At 32.4% G+C, this 19418-nt stretch overlaps 1 protein-coding gene across 7 annotated transcripts in view; it reads left to right on the top strand.

The window, feature by feature from the left end:
* The first annotated feature begins 1871 nt into the window (after nucleotides 1-1871).
* Nucleotides 1872-19418, top strand: part of vg (transcription factor vestigial) — a 114226-nt gene continuing 96679 nt past the window's right edge. For 2 of the 7 annotated variants that reach the window (XM_085952004.1, XM_085952011.1), the window contains exons 1-2: nucleotides 1872-2230; nucleotides 10023-10440. In XM_085952004.1, the coding sequence (XP_085808130.1) occupies nucleotides 10312-10440 (129 nt within the window). In that variant the 5' untranslated portion in view covers nucleotides 1872-2230; nucleotides 10023-10311. Of the gene's footprint in view, nucleotides 2260-9828; nucleotides 10441-19418 lie in introns of all 7 variants that reach the window. The other 5 variants (XM_085952006.1, XM_085952008.1, XM_085952005.1 and 2 more) reach the window with 5 other exon arrangements.

Here is a 19418-nt window from a genome sequence, read left to right on the forward strand (position 1 = left end):
TACCAGTGCTACAGAAGGAGCGCAAAATTACGAAATTAGTAGGTAAGTATAGAAAAAGATACTTAGGTATTTGGTGAGCTATCCGTTACTGCAGTAGTAGTCAAACTGTACACTACAGCATAAAATGCCGAATTACCTAAATGCGGAATTAAATTTTAATACCCAATTGTTACTTCAGTTTGTGACTGCCATTGAAATTATTTTCTGACACGATATAGGTAGATAGTAGGTACCTACCTATAATAAAATATTGTCTACATTTTTTGTCAGCTTGGCCGGTTTTAAGAAACAATTTCAAGAAACTAATAGGCATAGATAAGTAAGTTCATATCGTCACTGTGCCAGTCAATGACAGTCCTGTTACCAAAAAATGACATATTGAGTTAGTTAGTTAGTTCAAACTTTACCGTCTGGAAACCTTATTAATAAATAAAAAGTCTTTATTTTATAGTCATCCTTTTTACGATTACTTAATAACAATAATAAACTCACATGATAGACCATTTCAAACATTTTAACAACTTCAAAGTCAAATTACTCAAAACTAGTATTCTCCAGTTAGTGTGTTCTGCCAGAACAGAGACGATATAGATTTAAGGCCTGAGAAAAATGATCGTAAGTTTGATTCTAAAATTTGAGAAAATGTGTGGTAACAACATAGGTACCTACTCATCTAGTAAATCATCTACCTATAAGTAGGTACCTAAATTATACCCAAGAGGCAGAAAATAAAGGAAGAAAAGAAAATACATACACGGTAGGTAACCTATCTACCTATAATTATAATACAATTTTTGAACAAAGGTACGTTTTATGGAATGGAAAACTTACCTAGGTACCTACCTACCTATACTCATATGTAGGTATACCTAATACCCACATAAGTATGCATCAAAATGTATAGATACGATATGGCGGCTAAATGTAACTGAACACCCGATACGCTGATAGTTAAAAAAATATGTCCATTTTCGAGCATTTTGCTGTGCCATTGAGTGTTAAAATGCAGCAATAGTTATGATGTGTTGATATATATATTTTTTAAATTTATTTACCTACCTACCTACCTAAGTATTTAGAATCTAGATGTTTACATAAATGTAGATTTTATTTTGGTATGTACCTATCTATAGATATTTATAGTAGGTACGTACATTTACAAACTTAATTGGAGGTACCTAAGTAGGTAATAATCGCCTCACACATTGAGTCGGTGTCGGTAGGTACCTACCTCCTACTTATCAGCCTATTAAAACTTTTTTTTATAAGCTGCACCAATTTCAGCGGAAGATTTAACATAAGGACTGAAGATAATTTATTGCATTTAATAATTGTGCCTACTTTACCGGTCAAAAAACGCAAATACGTCAACCAATTATTATTTCCGAGCGCTTTGATAAAAAAAAGCACGCGAGCCGGCGAAGCCAGCAGAGCTAGCCGACTACCTTCTGAAAATATATCCGCCGCACAAAACTTATAAAGTTGTAAATAAATAACAGACGAGTATCGAATAAATAACTCCCCGCGCAATAAACTGCTCTGCCGGCCAGCGAAACCTTAATAAGTACGCTTAACTGGACGATGAAGTATCCAGTACCATCTCACCGACTTTTCAGAAGGAAAACTCGATAACTTATCTGGAAAGCTTTCAAAAGGGCGTGGCGAAAGCTCACCGAATTACGGCTCGCTGATTGGTCGACTAGTTCGTGTGAGTCGAGTGCCATTGGAGCCTTTTGCGCGTGGTACAGTGGCGTTCGTTTATTATTCAAACGGTAGGCGTGTTTCGAGTTTTCGTCAGGGGGGATAGAGGGCGTCGTCTGTTTTGGATAGGTGGGGGCAAGAGCGTCCGGTTTCAAACGAAATGGAATGTCAGTCGAGTGTCGGTGTCGAGAGTTGGTGGTACATACCGCGCGTGCGTCGATCGCGCGAATTCCGTTCGACGCGTGTTTCGAATACAGGATCGGATCCCCCCGTTTCACCCCCCTTCCAAATGACATACCCATCGACAATGTGAAACAGTGCCCCGGTATTATGAACTTGGAATTGGATGACAATTGTTTTAATTTAGATCCTCGGCACGGAGTTGGGGTGCCCCACGGATGCGAACTTTCGTACCTACAAATAACGAAGACGTTTAGAGAGACTGAACTATTGATGGACGTGCTGCGGGGTTTTATGATTTAATTTCAGTGATAAACGTTGTGACAAAAAGTGTGAACTAAAAATTTAGGTAAAGATACATATTAAAACTACCTGTATGTATTTAATGTTATCACCAAGGTGCAATATTTACTCAATGGAATTGTTCTAAAAAATCTTTAAAAAAATATTGTTTTAGGTAGATATCTAAGTAAAAAATACTCACAACTAATTAAGTAGGTATACTTATATGAAGGTACATAAATTATTTTTAATATTAATTATTTCCTCAAGTGTCATTATTGTAATCAAAAGTATCTGGTACCTACCTACCTAACTAGCCACATTTAGGTAGGTACCTATTACGAATATCGCTTTCTTAGATAGGTACTTATTAAACTGAATTGCATTAGGTACCTATCTACCTCTTGTACTGGATAGGTACCTACTTACAGAAAACAAAATTATTTTGTTTTCATTTTGGTTTCATTTTACACAATTTTCCGACGGCAGAAAGAATGCTTTATCACCATGACTAACCGCTGTGAGAATAAGAACAGATAGTAATTTAAACATACCTATCTATTGTTGTGGGTACCTAATCACAAAGCATGTTTCAACAATTTTGTGTTAATGATAAACGACGTTTTTAGATACTTAGGATAACAAAATAATTTAAATTAAAAAAATGGTAGTCATTCCTTCACGGAAATGTATGAATTTCAGATAGCGTATTTATTAGAAATTATTTCGTGTAGGTACCTACTTGGGTCGGTGGTTTAGGTTGGTTAAGCATATTTATCCGAAAGTGAAATACCTGTAGGTATTCGAATCCCTCTCGAGCCAAAATTTTTTCTATGAATCTTCTAGTAGGTAGGTAGGCTACTTACCTACTACCTAAGTATTTTATTTAGATTTTTGAAAGGGTGAAATAAAACAGTAGATATTATGTACCTACCTAAATGATATTACGACAAAAGCTGGTTAAATTGTAAGGTATGTACCTCGCTATTATATTACCTATATGAGTGGGTACCAGTGGTGAAGGGTGGAGGCAGGCTGATAAGATCCGACATAAATAGTTTGAAGGTGGGTAGGTACTAAACATTGTCAGTCAAACGTACCTATTTGTTTTCAATTAACAAATACTACAATATTTACCTAGATACCTAGTGTTTAGGTAGATAGGTACCTATTAGATTTTAACATTCAATTAAATCCCGCCTATTCCAAACCATTGTAGATAATATTGAAAAAATTTTCGTTTAGGTATCTATAAAATGTCTAAAATTAAGCCATTGGACATTACATAATTTAATTTTAGATAATTTAATTTATACATAGAAGAATAGTTTTTATCGATTATGGTTTGGTATTAGCATGGCTTAATGAATTTCAAAAGGCCAACCATAATCATCTGTAAATAGGTAATATTATGTATACTTACTTAATTCAACGAAAGTATCCATTACTGAAAAAGTGTGCACTATTTTCTCGGATCGCCCATAGCATAATCTAAACTATTATGGTGTGGCTAGGCAGTATTTTAATAACATTTTTTAAGTTGGCAACGTAGGTAGGTACTTAGACACTTTGGTACCTATACTTATTTACATATAAGTATGACATTATATTGTTCAAATATGTACAATTACCTATCTGCTTATACATATTACCTAAGTAGGTAACATTACGATTGCGTTGATACATGTTCCTTATCCTGCAGGGCTGTAGGTAGGTAGGTAGAGTGTACGTTTCATAATTTTCCACTCCGGCTTTAGGATGAAAATAATGTAGGTACTTAATATAATCTATTTTTTTTTACATAGGTAGGTAAGTATATTATCTATCTAGGCGAGGTAATCAGACAAAATGACGTATCGGTGTAGTAAAAAGTGCAAAAAATTCTATACTTATTAGAAATGATTAAACTATATATAGGTATATACTTACCTATTACAATTACTTTGTGTGTTGGTATAGTTTACCTAATACGTATCTAGATGGTGCTTACCAACTTCTATTATATGCACTTTAAAACAATTTGATTTATTATTATGTATCATTGCAATTTTGGGTCTACGGCCTACGCAGGGTCTACGACATTCAATAGGGCGCTTAATAAATACTTACATAATTACCAAAAATTAAAACTTCGACATTACCTAATTAAAATTGATCACGATGTTTTATACCTACTTATGGTTATATAATTATTAATAATGTCTAAAACTAACGCAAGGAAATGACTACGCAGTCATTGTTTATTTCCTAATAGCTATCTAAGTACGCCTGAAATCAAAGCCGTGTTCTACGTGTCGAAGGTAGACATAATACCTATCAATCCAGTTTATATTTAGCTGTTAAATAGTGTAAATTAATTAAGTATACCTAATTAAAAATCTATTCAAATTTGTTCGAGGATCTACGTTTCTAGTGGTTACTTTCTTATTTTTTGATTTATCTTAAATAATACATTAATTCTAATAACCAAAGAATAAACCTTAAAATGTGTTTCATACCAAATACCTCGGTGTTATTAGAAAATCAGTTGCGCTAAAAATCTTTAAGAGCAAGTACTTACCTGTATATTTAATGTACCCACATCTATATTTACAAGTAAAGTCATAAAAGTGTGGTACCTACTGTAGCAAGTCTAAGGTAATACCTAATACATTTAAGTATGTATTAAACATAACTAAACAAAGGAAAACTATCAAATAAAATTTCGCAAGTTAACTGTGTTAGTTACGTACCTACATTTCCTAGTAGTTTATTATGCACTACCGTTTGCCGTCGCTACTGTTGGAATAAAAATACTACATATTAAATTGAATTCGAGTTTAGTGTTCGTATTTTTTTACGAAGAGTTTTTATAAGCTCCTGCGTATCGTCGGTGAGCGCACGCGACCAGATGTCAAAATATTCTCGTCTAAATGTTGAACCAACCAAAACCAATAAATAACCCCTTATAATATTGTGAATTGTGACTCATAAAAGGATAATGTGAAGGGACATTGAATTCATTAAGTCCTCAGGATACTATACGTCATAGAAACCTCATATACCCACATTGTACCGACATTTGAGACAAGAGGAACTAAGTAAGTAGGAATAGATTTTGAATAGCTTTTTCTTAGACACCTACTATTCATGAAATTGTTTTTATTATTATTTAATTTAGACAGTTGTGTCTTTTTTGTATGTACTTACCTAAGCATTTATATATCAGCATTCCTCCGAAAACATTGACGATAGATAAAAATTAGCTTTTGATTACTATGTTATCTATTCCGCATAATTAGGTACATATTATTCAACATAAGTCTGTTATCTAATGCTTTTCTTTTCGGTATGTTTTCTGCGACACGGTTTTTAAAATAAACCTAATGCCAATGTAACTAATTCATCATGTTATGATAATCTTGGCCACAACTTTTTCGCCTTTTGAAATAACGTAGATACCTACCAATAAGTGGATACTATCAATTATTCTCGATATGACATCCCATATCCCATGATGTATGTTATTTATTTCTATAGAAATTAAATTGGGTAATAAAAAATGGTTAGGTGTATTGTAAAATTAGGTAAAATAGTTTTTATTTGAATTAATTGTTCGTGGTTAAAACGGTAGATAAGTAAAGTTGGTGTCCACTCAAATAAACACGACCAGTCACTCGTCGAGTATCTTGATTTTTTGTCTCTCAAATTAGTTCAAATATACCTGTTGAGGTGCATCTAATTACTACTAAAAATGATTCGTTGTATCGCAGACCGGTTGAGGGATATTGCCGGGCAAGATGTGACATCGGCGCGCTAGGGCCCAAAGGAAGATATGTGTGCGCGATAGTCGGCCGAGATAGCGACGTCGGCCACTAAATTTCCCTGACAGCCCGATTTATGTTTACACTTCGCATTATTCATTTTAAACCAAACATTAGACAAGGGCCCGACTGCGAGAAACACGTTTATATTTAACAAATTTAGTCATCAGTTTGAATGTTTTTTCGACAATGTCCAAGTCATACGGTGGTGCGTGCTACCTAACCTAACACATTTTTATCTAGAAAGACATCTACAAAAATTTTAATCTTAGTTATTTTTTATTCCGTTGATTATAACTCCCAATCAATTTTGATTTCGTGTTTGATTTTACCATAGAACATCAAAAGTATAGAATGGCAGAAGTTTGTATAGGTACTTACCTATAAATAGTGAGAAATAAAAGTTGTCATTTAAAAAAAAACTTCAAAGGAACGTATAATATCTAGCAGTGGCCAAGGGTAGAGGTTGGGTAGGCTGTGGAGATAAGAGAGAGTTAATTGTGCACGGTACCTAAACATGGTCGGACCATAGACTATAGATACACCTAGACGCCACCCGTTGCATTGCTAAATGAAGCTGCGTGCCATGCGTCTGGTTTGTGGGCGAACGAACGCATTCGTCTACAAATGTTCGAGACCATAGACCATTTCGGTAGTGCTGGCCCAAAGTGCTCGCCCAAAGTGCTCGCACTAGACGCTTAGAATTAAAATATAATTTTCTATTTTTTACGTTATATAGTATTTTTAAGCGGTCAAAATGCAACCATTAGGTAAAAATATCCATTATTTTAAAGAAACACTAAGTCACTGATATTAAAATATATAATAATATACAAATAAATTATCACGAACATGTATCAACTTACCTATGAAACGTAATACCATCTTCTTGCTTATCAGTACGGCTACCATATTTTAATACAATACACAGAACCATCTTTCCTACTTAATTAACTAAAAATATTTACCACTGACTTTATGTTTAACACAAAAAATAGCAATTTAGCAACACGAGCTACGGCGCTACGTGAAGCGATTCACCACGATTTGTCGGCGATAGTTTTGGAAACTAACTTAAACATATGTAGACCTTTTATCTTACTCTAGCGCGTGTCGCAGAGATTAAAAGGGTGCCGAATACTTTCTCACTCGCACTTATGCATCGTTTTTGTTCAGGCCTTGGGTCGGACACATTTATTTTCGAAATTTATTTATTTTACAAATTTTATTGCAGATGGTGTTAGTTAATTTTTAGAATTTAATTAAGCCATGCCTAAACCAAAACATAATCGATAAAAAATATTCTTCCATCTACAATATATTTAAAATTATGTATGGTTTAATGGCATAATGTTAAATGTTTTATAGATAGAAGATTATTTTTTATCTTATTTCTATTATGATTCGGTTAAGGCAGGGTTTGATTGAATTTTCAAATCCAACCAATACCATCTGCAAATTTTTTTATTATTATGTCGGATCTCCACAGCCTACCTCCATTCTTCACCACTGCTATCTAGGTATATACCTATTATGAAAGCAAACAAAATAGTAGAAAATCATTTTTGTTACGAATACTTAGGTATAGTCATCATCATAATATATCTACCTACCTACTTATAGTTGAGTACTAGGGATGTTATATACAATATACCTACTTACATTAAGTTGGTACCTATGTTATAGTAGCAATGTTGATAATAAGTATTATTATTATTATTGATAATAAGTAGTATACCTAAGTATTTAAGGACAATCAGGTAGCTTCGTATATCTTGCGTTTTATAGGCTGACTGTTATTGAGTCATTAGCATTTCTATCGTATTAATCGGTTCTGTGATAGAGACTCGTAAATACCACATTAGGTAGAAAATATCACCACTTCCAGGCATTGCCATTCTATCGTTTTTTTTATGTTCAAAACATCAAAGTCCATTGATAACTGTTACGTAGGGGTAATTTTCAAAATTGCAACTAGGCTGGTATGAGACAATAAATAGTCATAGTGTAACAAATGAAAACCGTAGGTAGGTACATATAGTTACAGAGCAAGGCATGAGCATTAGTACATGTAGGATATAGGTAGATATCAGTGGCGTGCGGTCCATAGATGCTGTGAGTGCGGTGCATACCTTATTTATTGCAAAATATTCATATGACAGTTTAACTACTATACATACTTACATAAAACCAATAAATAAATTCGATGATAAACTAACTGCTTGGTACTTACTGCTCCCAAATAGATCAAACAACTTGTGGTGTCAGACTTGCTATTTGACAGAATATGTTTCATGCTTTGCAAGTAATTGGTATATACTTATGTATTATATTATTTTTATCTAGCTTTGTCAACTTATAATATCATTCAGATCGAATGACAGCACCACTACATTTATTTGTTTTGATATTTTGATGTCATCAAGTATTCAGTAGTAATAAAATATCTAATAATGTACTTATTTCAAAATTTGAATATAGGCATATTATGCGTTTGAAGAGCATGCATAATCTCCAAAAACATATTTATTCGAGACACTGCTGACTGCATGCCATTGGTAGATAGAAATATCTGGTTATTTAATAAGTAGAATCTAATAATATAAGTATTATTAGGTAAGTAGGAAACTACAAAAAAACATTTCATTAAAAAAATCTAATATTGTGTAAGTTTACCTTAGGTGTACCAACATTTTATGGAATTAGTATTTATGTACCTAAGTACGACGGGAAATATCTACATACATACGGTACCATTCACGTAGATATTGATAGACACATGATACAAAAAATACAATAGTAATTACTTAGATTTTATATGATTGGTAGGTAGATACATACAGTGGCGCACCCAGGATTTAATATTGGGGGGGCCAAGGAGGAGAATGTGAATTAGTCCATACGATCTTTTTATTCTTCACAGCCTAATTTCTCGTTTATCGGTCTTTTATCTATTGCACTCGGTGTACCTACACCATGGTCCCCACATCCTGAAATGGGCTCTCAGGCTACGATATTTGGCGGGCCCCCTACCTACCGCTAAGATTAAAGATAGTGTGAAAAACTACAGTAACGTTCTTCAAATTGTGTTTTAGTTCAAATTAAGGGTACTTATACAGTGAATTATTGGCGATTTTTAATACATCTACTTTAATAATGGAGTTGTCGAGTATCGACACATAATAACCAAAAAATATATTGCACAATTATATAAGTAATTGAAAATTTTCAAGGCTATGAAGTATAATAGCGCCGCAGGCGACTTTTTTTACTAATAAAGCTAATTTATGATGTGTGTTTATCTCACTTATCTGGTCAACCCGACACGCCGGGCCCCCCACTACCCGGGCCCTCAGGCTAGAGCTCTGTTAGCCTTCCCCAGCCATGACCTACACCACTCTGGAATTCGGGTGGACACCGAGAATTTTTTGACAGTTCCATTAGGGATTGTGTTTCTAAAAAAACCTGACATTAGTGTTTCGAAATTTTTGTATCAGAAATTAAAATCTAAGAAATTTTTCTAAAAAGGGTGCTGGAGAATTATTACAAATCATTTTTTTGCCGTGTTTTTATTTGTCTAAGCCCAAGGTATAGTTAATTGGCTTTCTATGGGATTTAAAATCATTCTGATAATTTTCATTTTTGGGGGGTGCCAGGGCCCCTTGGCTCCCCCCCTGGGTGCGCCACTGGATACATACCACTGTGCAACAACGAACGTTTTTGAGCTCTCAATACTTTCTCATTGATATTTTAGATCGACTATAGATATTAAGGATTATCTTAATTTGTATTTTGGTGCTGAATACGTATGTACCTAGTTATTATTAACGTACTGAGGTATTAATATTTTTTTATTCATTAGGTAGGCACACAACAAGAAAAAAAAAGTACTTACTTATCTAAATCTCATATGAATCAGTGAAATATAAATAAACCCTTATGAATAAACTCAGCCTTTTGCGGATGTGAATCTGTATGAAAACAGTACCCTTTTTCCTGTCACTTATATGTACCTACGTATTGTAATATTTAACTACTTATATTTTTTTATCAAAGTGTGACTACCTAAATGTGCCGACTTGCAAGTTGGTAAACTGTCGCTAACAAATTTTAAACCTAAGTGAACCATCATTGGACTACATTGTAAGTGCTAAACAAGACTAAGTGAAAAATTGAGGATCGGTTTCAAGCTGAATCGTTGGATAAGTGGTGGCCCTGGAGGCGAGGCGAGTGGGTTCTCAAACCGAGCAGCGAGTAGCTCGCAATTGCGGGCACAGTGGCGGCGGGAAGCCTCGGCGGCTGGGCGGGTGGGCGGTCCCGGCACGAGCCGCGGCCAGACCTCGCCATGGGCTGCCCCGAGGTTGTCTACGGCGCCTACTACCCCTACTTGTACGGAAGGGCGGCTGGACCAGCGGCTGCCAGGGCGGCGGCCACGGCATTCGCGTCACCTTTCACCGCTCACCAGTATGATAGGGTAAGTTATCGATTAATAAACAATAACATCAAAATTTAATACATAATACTATTATTGAACAACTAAATATATAAATTCTAATGGATTCAAGCTCTGTACTATTTCATTTAAGTTTACTTAAATATTACAGAATAGTACAGAGCTTGAATCCATTAGAATTTAAATTCAAATTCCATCAAGTACCTTCGGTCGATAGTATTAATATAACTAAATATGTACCTATATCTTACGATGATCTTGCGTTGACTATTATCTATACAGAATACTGTGTGTGTGTGTGTTTGTTACCTTAAAAGATTATTATGGAGGTATATTATATTATATTGTTCGGGTCCGGAACTATTTTTCTGTGTGCGCGCCTGTGAACGATCTATTCATTGTCTATATTGTCATGAAATAAAACGTTTTTGAAAACACCATTGGATAAAATTGATTTATTTCAATAATTTTAAGTTCAATATAATAGTGAAACATCATAGATTTTAATACAATAATAATAAGAGAACTTGCAACCAAACAAGCGTACCTAACTAGGTATTATTTATAAAGTACCTACCTACGTTTAAAGTAAATGTTTTTTGGGCCTCTATGTTTTAGCCCATGGTAAATCCAGTGCAGTTTGTGTAAAATATATTTGATTTGGGCTATTTCAGCAACTGAATCTCTACTTGCAATGCAAAATTCTATTACCTTATAATATCTTATAACTGTTATTATTCTTGTTAATCAAATTTTATATAGCGTTTTAGTTATATATTTTTTATATTTAATAACAATTAATTAGGTATATAAACGACTCATAATTACTATTGAGTTATTATATAGGTAATATCACATTACATTTAAAATGAAACCTTACCATTTTACGATGGCCTTATTATACCTATAGTCAGGCCGCAGCACAAAATTGCGAATTCATATTAGTAGTGCTTAGTTATTTTTTTTATATTTAGGTACAATAAAAATCGATGTAGGTATCGTTTGTGCTACCTACCTAAATTGCTATTTACAATGGAAATAAGGTAATACTTAATCAAAAAATTAAAGCATTAGCAACATTTAGGCACTTGCATACTACGATCTAATTATAGAGGGGTGTTATATTTTTATATAACTATAATATAGTTATATAAAAATCTAACACCCAAGAATATATTATATTCTTATATATATTATGTCCAGATATTTATTGTAATCATTCACGTACTTACCGATAGGTTATACCTAATAGGTACCTTATAGGCCTACGTAACTTGCTATTGTTAAAAAATAGGCAAAAATAAAAAGAATTCCGCCAAACATTAAAAGTGTTAAATAAATCTACATACCTATCTCATGATGAACCAAATATTTTTCAGATACTTACATTATAATATCACGTGAGGTGTAAAAATTTTGGAATTCCTAGTGTTTCTATTCTTTTTAATGCTACGAGTATGACAAAATATAATGAAATTTTTCACACTCTTGTAATCTTTTCTATGCATTTCATACAAGTTTGCAGTAATAACTAGGTATGTTGGTTAGGTTATCTTAGTAGGTACGTATAATCTAATTAAATTACTTTGAAATTAAGTCATTATCTTTTTACCTACATATTTTGAAATTCGCCTATCATAATCTGTTCATTAAAATATTTGAATAGTTCCCAACTAACGAATGCAAAAGTTATGTAAACAGATGTATGAAAACTGATAAAATTTTATTATTTTTTTCCGGATGAAATAAAATATAGATGTAGCTGGAGTGGGGTCGTCTGTTATTAGATACGTAGTTACGCGTTGATAGTAGATTGCATCAAATAAAGCTGGATCCATTAAGTTTAATGTCTAATAAATTAATTATTAATTGAAAAAATATATATAGACAGTGATAACACTGATAACTATATCAAAATCAATTCTGTAGGTGCCAGATGGACTCGTTTACACGCGACATAAATCGTAAATAATCACACTCGTAATTAAAGCAGGTACATAATCAAAACGGTAACAAGTCAAGTACCTACTCGGCGGACAAAAACCCCCCGGACATTAACGTCCCATATAATAATAAAAAGTTTTTAAAATAAAATTTACCTTGACACAGCAAGCAATGGATACAAAAAAATATTTTACAAAGTAAATTTGACAACACGGTTCTCGATAGATTTCAATATTTTAAATGTGTTTAGTATGATGTTATGGCGATATTACATAATACAAATTGAATTAATAGGCATTTCCATGTAGGTATCAAGTCATAGCTAACTTTGTAGATCAATGACCGCGACAATAATCTTTGTATATATCTGTTCTCACTTAAAATAATAAATTTAAACTGCATTAAGTACCTGTTTTATATTTCAATATTTTAAAAGTACTTAGGTAATTAATTATTTTCCCTCTCTCTATATATTATAATTTCTGTAATTTAAAATTGTTCATTTAAGGTAATATGTCAAGTATTTTTTGTATAAATTGTATGATGTGTCAAGGAAATTTTATTTAGAGTTTTTATTTTTATCGGGGTGTCTTAAATATGAGATTATTTTCCGGGGATTATTGACTGGGGGTTAATCTTCAGTGGATTTTTTCCAGGGGGTATTGAATCGCTTAACCACTCTCAAAAGGCTCGTCGCAAAGGAAAACTAAAATAATGTTTTACAAATACTACAGAGCACTCCAAAGTATGGACTTTATCGAAATTAGATGAGAGAGAGGTGAATACATTTAAAATACTAGTAATGAGAAGGGCTTTTGGAACCATATGCGAAGTTGAGCGACTCCTTCGGAAGACACATCAATCACCCAAAATGTTTCTCTTCAATAGGCTGGAAGGGAAAATGAGATTCAGTAATCTCTATACGAATTAACATATTTCACAATAACGTCAATAACTGACCATTGAGTGTTTACTTGCACGAATTTGTTAACCATCACTTTGTATGTGCGCTAGTGCACAGTTTATTAAATTATTTAAATAATTATTTTTTACCTTCTCATCGTTTACTAACGTCACTCCTGTTGTACCTACTTACCCAGGGAGGGATCTATTCTGTGGTAGTACCTACCTACCTACAAAATACTAATTATATTCACTGCCTCGTTCTTCAAATTATTGTTTTTTTTAAAGCTGTTTATTTTTAATGACTGGTGTGTGAGTAAGTAGGTAATCTACAACCATTCAACTTATGATTCTTAAGTCATACGTCGTAACGGTAATTTACGAAATTTAAAAAAAAAACATAACTGCCAAAAGCGATGATCACGTGATTAAGAAAGTTACACTGCCACGAATAGGTAACAAATATGTTCTGTAAAACTAAAATTCATAATTGTATTATTCAATACATCTATTGAATATACCTACCTGGGTAGGTACTTAGGTATCTATCTACACGAGATTTGAAAATTTAATGTAGGATTTTTTTTTTTTTTTAATGAATTGAATAAAGTAAAATTTCATGTTCAATTGAATGTTTATTTTTAGTTTAAAAATAATGAATTTGCTTTCGAAAATAAAAAAAAATCAAAGTTGAAATAAATAACTAAATTAAATCGAGTCAACTCGAAAAGTTTCCATGGCTGCTTGTTATCGAAATAAATTTTGGTAAGTACCTACGTACCTAAATACGGTTTTGAAAAATTGACGGGGCACATGTTTCAAGTAGTTATGTTCGAGTTACCTTTTCTAGAGCGTCATATGTAAAAACAATTCGGTCTTTTGGGTGGAGCGGCTCTTCGTGACACATTGATCCCTGCCATTATTCTTGTTCACCTTACGTGGGCTTCATAGGGGTGCCACAAATTTATCAATATCATCCTAATTAGTATTATAAAAAATTTACTTGATAAGTTCGTGCCTATACCAAATCGCCAAGCTTCAGGAACATTTAACGGTTCTAAAAATTGACTAGAGATAAATTCAAACAATTAGATTATTCGACGAGAGGATCATTTATTTACAAAAAAATATAAATACATATTGCAATTGCAAAATTATGTTAATACTAACATATAGGTGCCTAAGGTTTAATTAAACATGTGTATAGGTGTAGATATTTAATTGGGAAATCCGTTATTTAAGACTACAAGTAAGTAGGTTATGTACCTACCTTTATATACCTACTAGAAATACCAATTATGGATTATTTTTTTTTAATTTAATATCAAGTGTATAATTTTTAATGTTTGTAAATAACCTATATAGGTATTCACTAAATATGAAAGAAATACGATTTTTTCCTAATGGAATAGATTACATATTATTGTGACCAAACAAAAACTCAATTTTCTGTAAATAGAAAAATTAAAACACATTTTAATATTAATACTTTGGACGCGGAAGACGCACACGGTGCGTAATGACCAGGCGGCCGATCGATGTAATTAACGTGCATTTTAAAGGGGGCAATTAAAATCTCATTATCTATTCAGCAGCGAAAGCGTTAGGAAAAAAATTGGTAATTAAAAATGGATTAAAACCATACATTTTCAAAAAATCTTTCATATAATTATCTACATTAGAAAATTAAATTACTACATTTCAATAATCGATACAATACTTACTATGTGATCAAGAAAATCAACGGACGCATTTTTATAACACATTTTATAGAATTATACTTGTTTGATTTTGGAATTAGAAAAATATTATTTTTTATTTTTAATGTTTTTAGATGCGTCGATCGTGATCAATTTAAATAAAAATTGTATGAAATTGCATCTTTTGTATTCTGCCTAGACTCTAAACTTCCAGAGTCTAAAATCTAGATGTCTCTAGTGCCTACCAGAAATCTAGCACTGTTTTTTGTAGTATTGTAATAGTACAATGTAGTATGTAGGTAGGTACTCAGGGAACTCAGAAATCTGTTCTGTGTAGGTACTAAATAATAATATTGTGTTTTATTTTAATTAGTAGATACTACTTATACTTTACCTTAAATAGTGGTGTAGTGTAAAATTAAAAAGTGCTGGGATACGGTTTTTTTTAATATTACCTCATTAGTCATATATTTTGATAGCTATTTAAAAGTTATAAGTTTGTTTGGTTATTGTCTTCAACCCAGGCATATATATATAGATAGACCAAATTAGAAACCATATATTTAGGTAGGTACTAACTTCACCTAAAAACAAACTATTTTACGAGAAAAGATTTTTCATTTCTTTCGTGGGTAGTTTCTAAAATCACCTAATTGATTTTTATAACCATGTAGCATGTGTATATATAAATTTAGCATCAATATAAATAAATACTTATATTATATTCATATGTCGATGCAAATAACTAAGTACTTATATATTTATATACCCAAAGAAAATTTATTTCTACCCGCATCTAGAAGTGACTGGATAAAACATAATATTTAGTTGTAATCAATATTCTATTACAAACAATAATGTTAAATGATGTGATTATGTAAAATTGTATCGTTACTATTTTTAACTTGGAAATAAATGGAGAATCAACTTAAATACATTTATCCATATCCAATAAACTGGGCGCGAAAATGTGAAAACAGCGATTAAATAGTAATTATAAGAAAAATTATAGGTAGTATTGACTAACCACATGGCTAACTTCTGACTGACTTCGTTGTAAAATTCTTAAGTCACAAAATTTTAAGATGGGGGCGGTTGTCTGAAATATTACAATTAATCAACGATCCGGTTATTTAGCTCTACATGACTACGCGCTTATACTATACCTATCTATTAAATGTTATTTCATTAGTAAGTAGGTATTGATCAGTCTTCATAACGCACATATGTGAAATAAAATTAATAAAGGTTTAGAACCTAAAACCAGTGTCAACCCTTTCAATAATAGTACAACACGGGGCTGAAATAACCGAAAGCGTGTCACCCCTTACAATTAATGACAGCGCGTGATCAAACTGTAGTAGGTAGGTATATACATATTATACTTTACACGTTTACAATACGGTGAATATTTTTGTTTATAAAAGTTAGCACTGTAATAATTCATATACACTCATATAAAAATTACGCCAATGATATAATTATTATACTTATGTACCTACCAACTGTGGTTATATAAAGAATCCACATTAGGTGATTATTTAAATTAAAGCATACCTTCTTAAGATGAATTTTATTCCACTAACAAAATATGACGAATTGTGAACTAAAGACATTTCAAAATCTCACCAAAGAGTCATAATTATTATTACCTATTCCTATAAGTAAACTAACATAATTGAATTAAAGATTCATTTATAGATATAATCCGAGTTTATAGAATCTTCTACTAGCATACGTTAGCAAAAGCTTGGGATAATCCAAAGTTTATTTTATATTATGTAGTTTGACACGATTTGTCCTTGACATTTTTGTTTTGTCTAGCTCACCATATTATGAAACGAGTCATACTTCTAACGACTACGTTTTGCGTATATCGTTATTTTATATGACGTGCAGTGGACTTTGTCCTAGCCGTAGGTAGGTATATTGGATAAGAAATTCAACTAATGAGGCTGTATATTTTTAGCGCAAGTTCAATTCGCGGTTGGGCATCCATTCTTTTTTTAAATGAAATATCTATCACAAAAAAGGAATATACCAACCAACTTATAATATTTTATGTGCAGTAAATTCTTAGACTATAGATATATCAGTAAATTATATCAATGGAGTTTTAATTTAGTGGTAATAATGGACTTACTCCAATAATATATCCTATAAAATATAGATGCTAAAAGAACTGAAGAATAGTAAATAGCCTAGTGGAGATATTAGACACTCAGTTAAGAGGAAGTGTGTTACAAATTGAGGCGTCTAATTCCAAAAAGCGATAAGTCCACATTTGGTCAAAAGCGAGAAAAAAATACGCACGTATTCTTTGTATAATTTTACACAATATGTATTGATCTATAAATTTCAAACCGCGACATAACCCTACGAAAAAAAATATTTTAAGTCTCGATGTATTACGAAAAGCTCCAAGTCCGTGTTTCATAATATTTAAAGCTTGGTTGATTTCGCGCGTGTTTAAGTCAACCAATAAGGGAACGTTCAATATTGAAAACGGCGTCTCCCATGCTGGAGCATCTGGTAATCTCATGACAGTACGACGGAAATATGTGCCTTATGCGGAATAAATTAAAAAGTGAGGTACAAGTAGCGCTACGTCCAATTTTATTTTGCCAATATTTATTACATTTAAGAGTTTATCGGTTGAAACGAATTGCCATTTGGTTTTAATTTCGACATAAAATACAACGGAAAAAATAATTTCACAAAATAATTGGAGCTTGAAACATAAAAACGTGTTTTCCCCAAAATATTGAATTGTGGACTTGTCGCTTTTTGTAATTAGACGCTTTAATTCACTCTCTTGTGGCGGATGAAAGATGACAAAATAGAAGTACCATTTATTTGTCTACCCATTCATATGCTTAGATAAAATGAAAATCAGAGTATTGCCTGGTACCAAAAATATAAGTAGGTATGTAGGTTTCTGAGTATATATGGAAGAAAACATCGGATTGTATATGGATTTATTGCAATAAGCTGCGGGATAAACTTGCCCACGCAGTAAGTAATCATAATTTCTCTATTAACAATAAATCATTCATTATGAAAAAATAATATATACTTATGCATGTACCTACATACATATTTATTAAGATTTTCACTACAAAGAAAAACGTGCATTGAGTCCCACTGTTGAGTAAATGGAAAAGCGTTGGTTCAGTGCAGTTTAAAATTACGCGTCTGGTAGACAATAATTATTACAAGTTGTTGTTTTCAATATGTGTTTGATTTAGAACAAGGACCGAATGACTTTGACGAAGAATGGCTATAAACCATTATTCGTTTAAAAATATCTATTTTTATAACCCACACTCTGTGGAGGCCTAAATACTCCGCTTTTAGGTGAATCGGAGTGAAATTTACATTTCGAGAAGAATAATAATTAAGTGAGCATTAGTTTAAACAAGAGAATTAGTAAACGATTTTATTTACCAATGTCCCAAAATAAAACCACCATAAAACCGAAACGGTTTCCCATTAACCATATATTTTATTACAGTACCTACTGTGTGTGACATTCCACAGTGAGAGCTTTCTACAAGAATAAAAGAAAATTCCTTCCTAAATAAGAATCGAAATTACTCAACTATTCCGCCTACTCTACGTTACCTCGCTTAAATTTCGAAAAAGAATCGTTTCAATAACTATCCGAGGGTGAGTCTCAGGCGGGTGAGTAAGTATAATATTATTATGCAGTTGCGAAGGGTGGAGGTAGACTGTTAGGATCCGCGATAAATAGTGCACATTAAACTTTGTTAGTCATACGTATTTGTTTTTATTGAACTGAGACTACAATTTACAGATAGTGTAAGTTAGTTTAAAAAAATCTATAAATCCTGATTAAACCAAACCATACTAGTTTAGGTATGCTATGGGCGATCCAACAAAATAGTGCACACTTTTTCATTCATACGTATTTGTTTTTATTGGATTAAGAATACATATTACACATATTGTTGGTTCATTTTTCATAAATTCATTAAGCCCTGCCTAAACCAAACTATAATAAATGCATTATTATAGAATCTGTCAGTGGCAAAGACTGGGTGTTGGTAGGAGATAAGTACGTACGATAATTTATAACAATGGGAACAAATTCAGAAAATGGTCAATGTGTTATAATTTACCTAATAGGGTAATCAATTAATAAGAGATAATACAATATATTATACTGAACAAATATTTATCTCAATAAGTTGATTTTTTCTCGAGCTTTATGATATGTTGCACCATCCCTGATAACTGTCTTAGAAGTCGAGAGCATCAGTTGTTTATTCTCCCAAGAACTAACCTGCCATTGGTGATGCCAATTGAGAGGGCAATGAGTCTGTTTAACCAAATCGCTTCGGGTATTGATATATTCCATCTACGTGAGAATGAGTATATAGGAGGGCGTTATTTTATAAATTCTTAAAATAGGGTCCACAGCTCATTCGG

The sequence above is a fragment of the Rhyacophila brunnea genome, unplaced genomic scaffold, assembly GCF_057557595.1.
Source record: "Rhyacophila brunnea isolate RB1 unplaced genomic scaffold, BYU_Rbru_1.0 scaffold_3, whole genome shotgun sequence".
NCBI classification, from domain to species: Eukaryota; Metazoa; Arthropoda; class Insecta; order Trichoptera; family Rhyacophilidae; genus Rhyacophila; species Rhyacophila brunnea.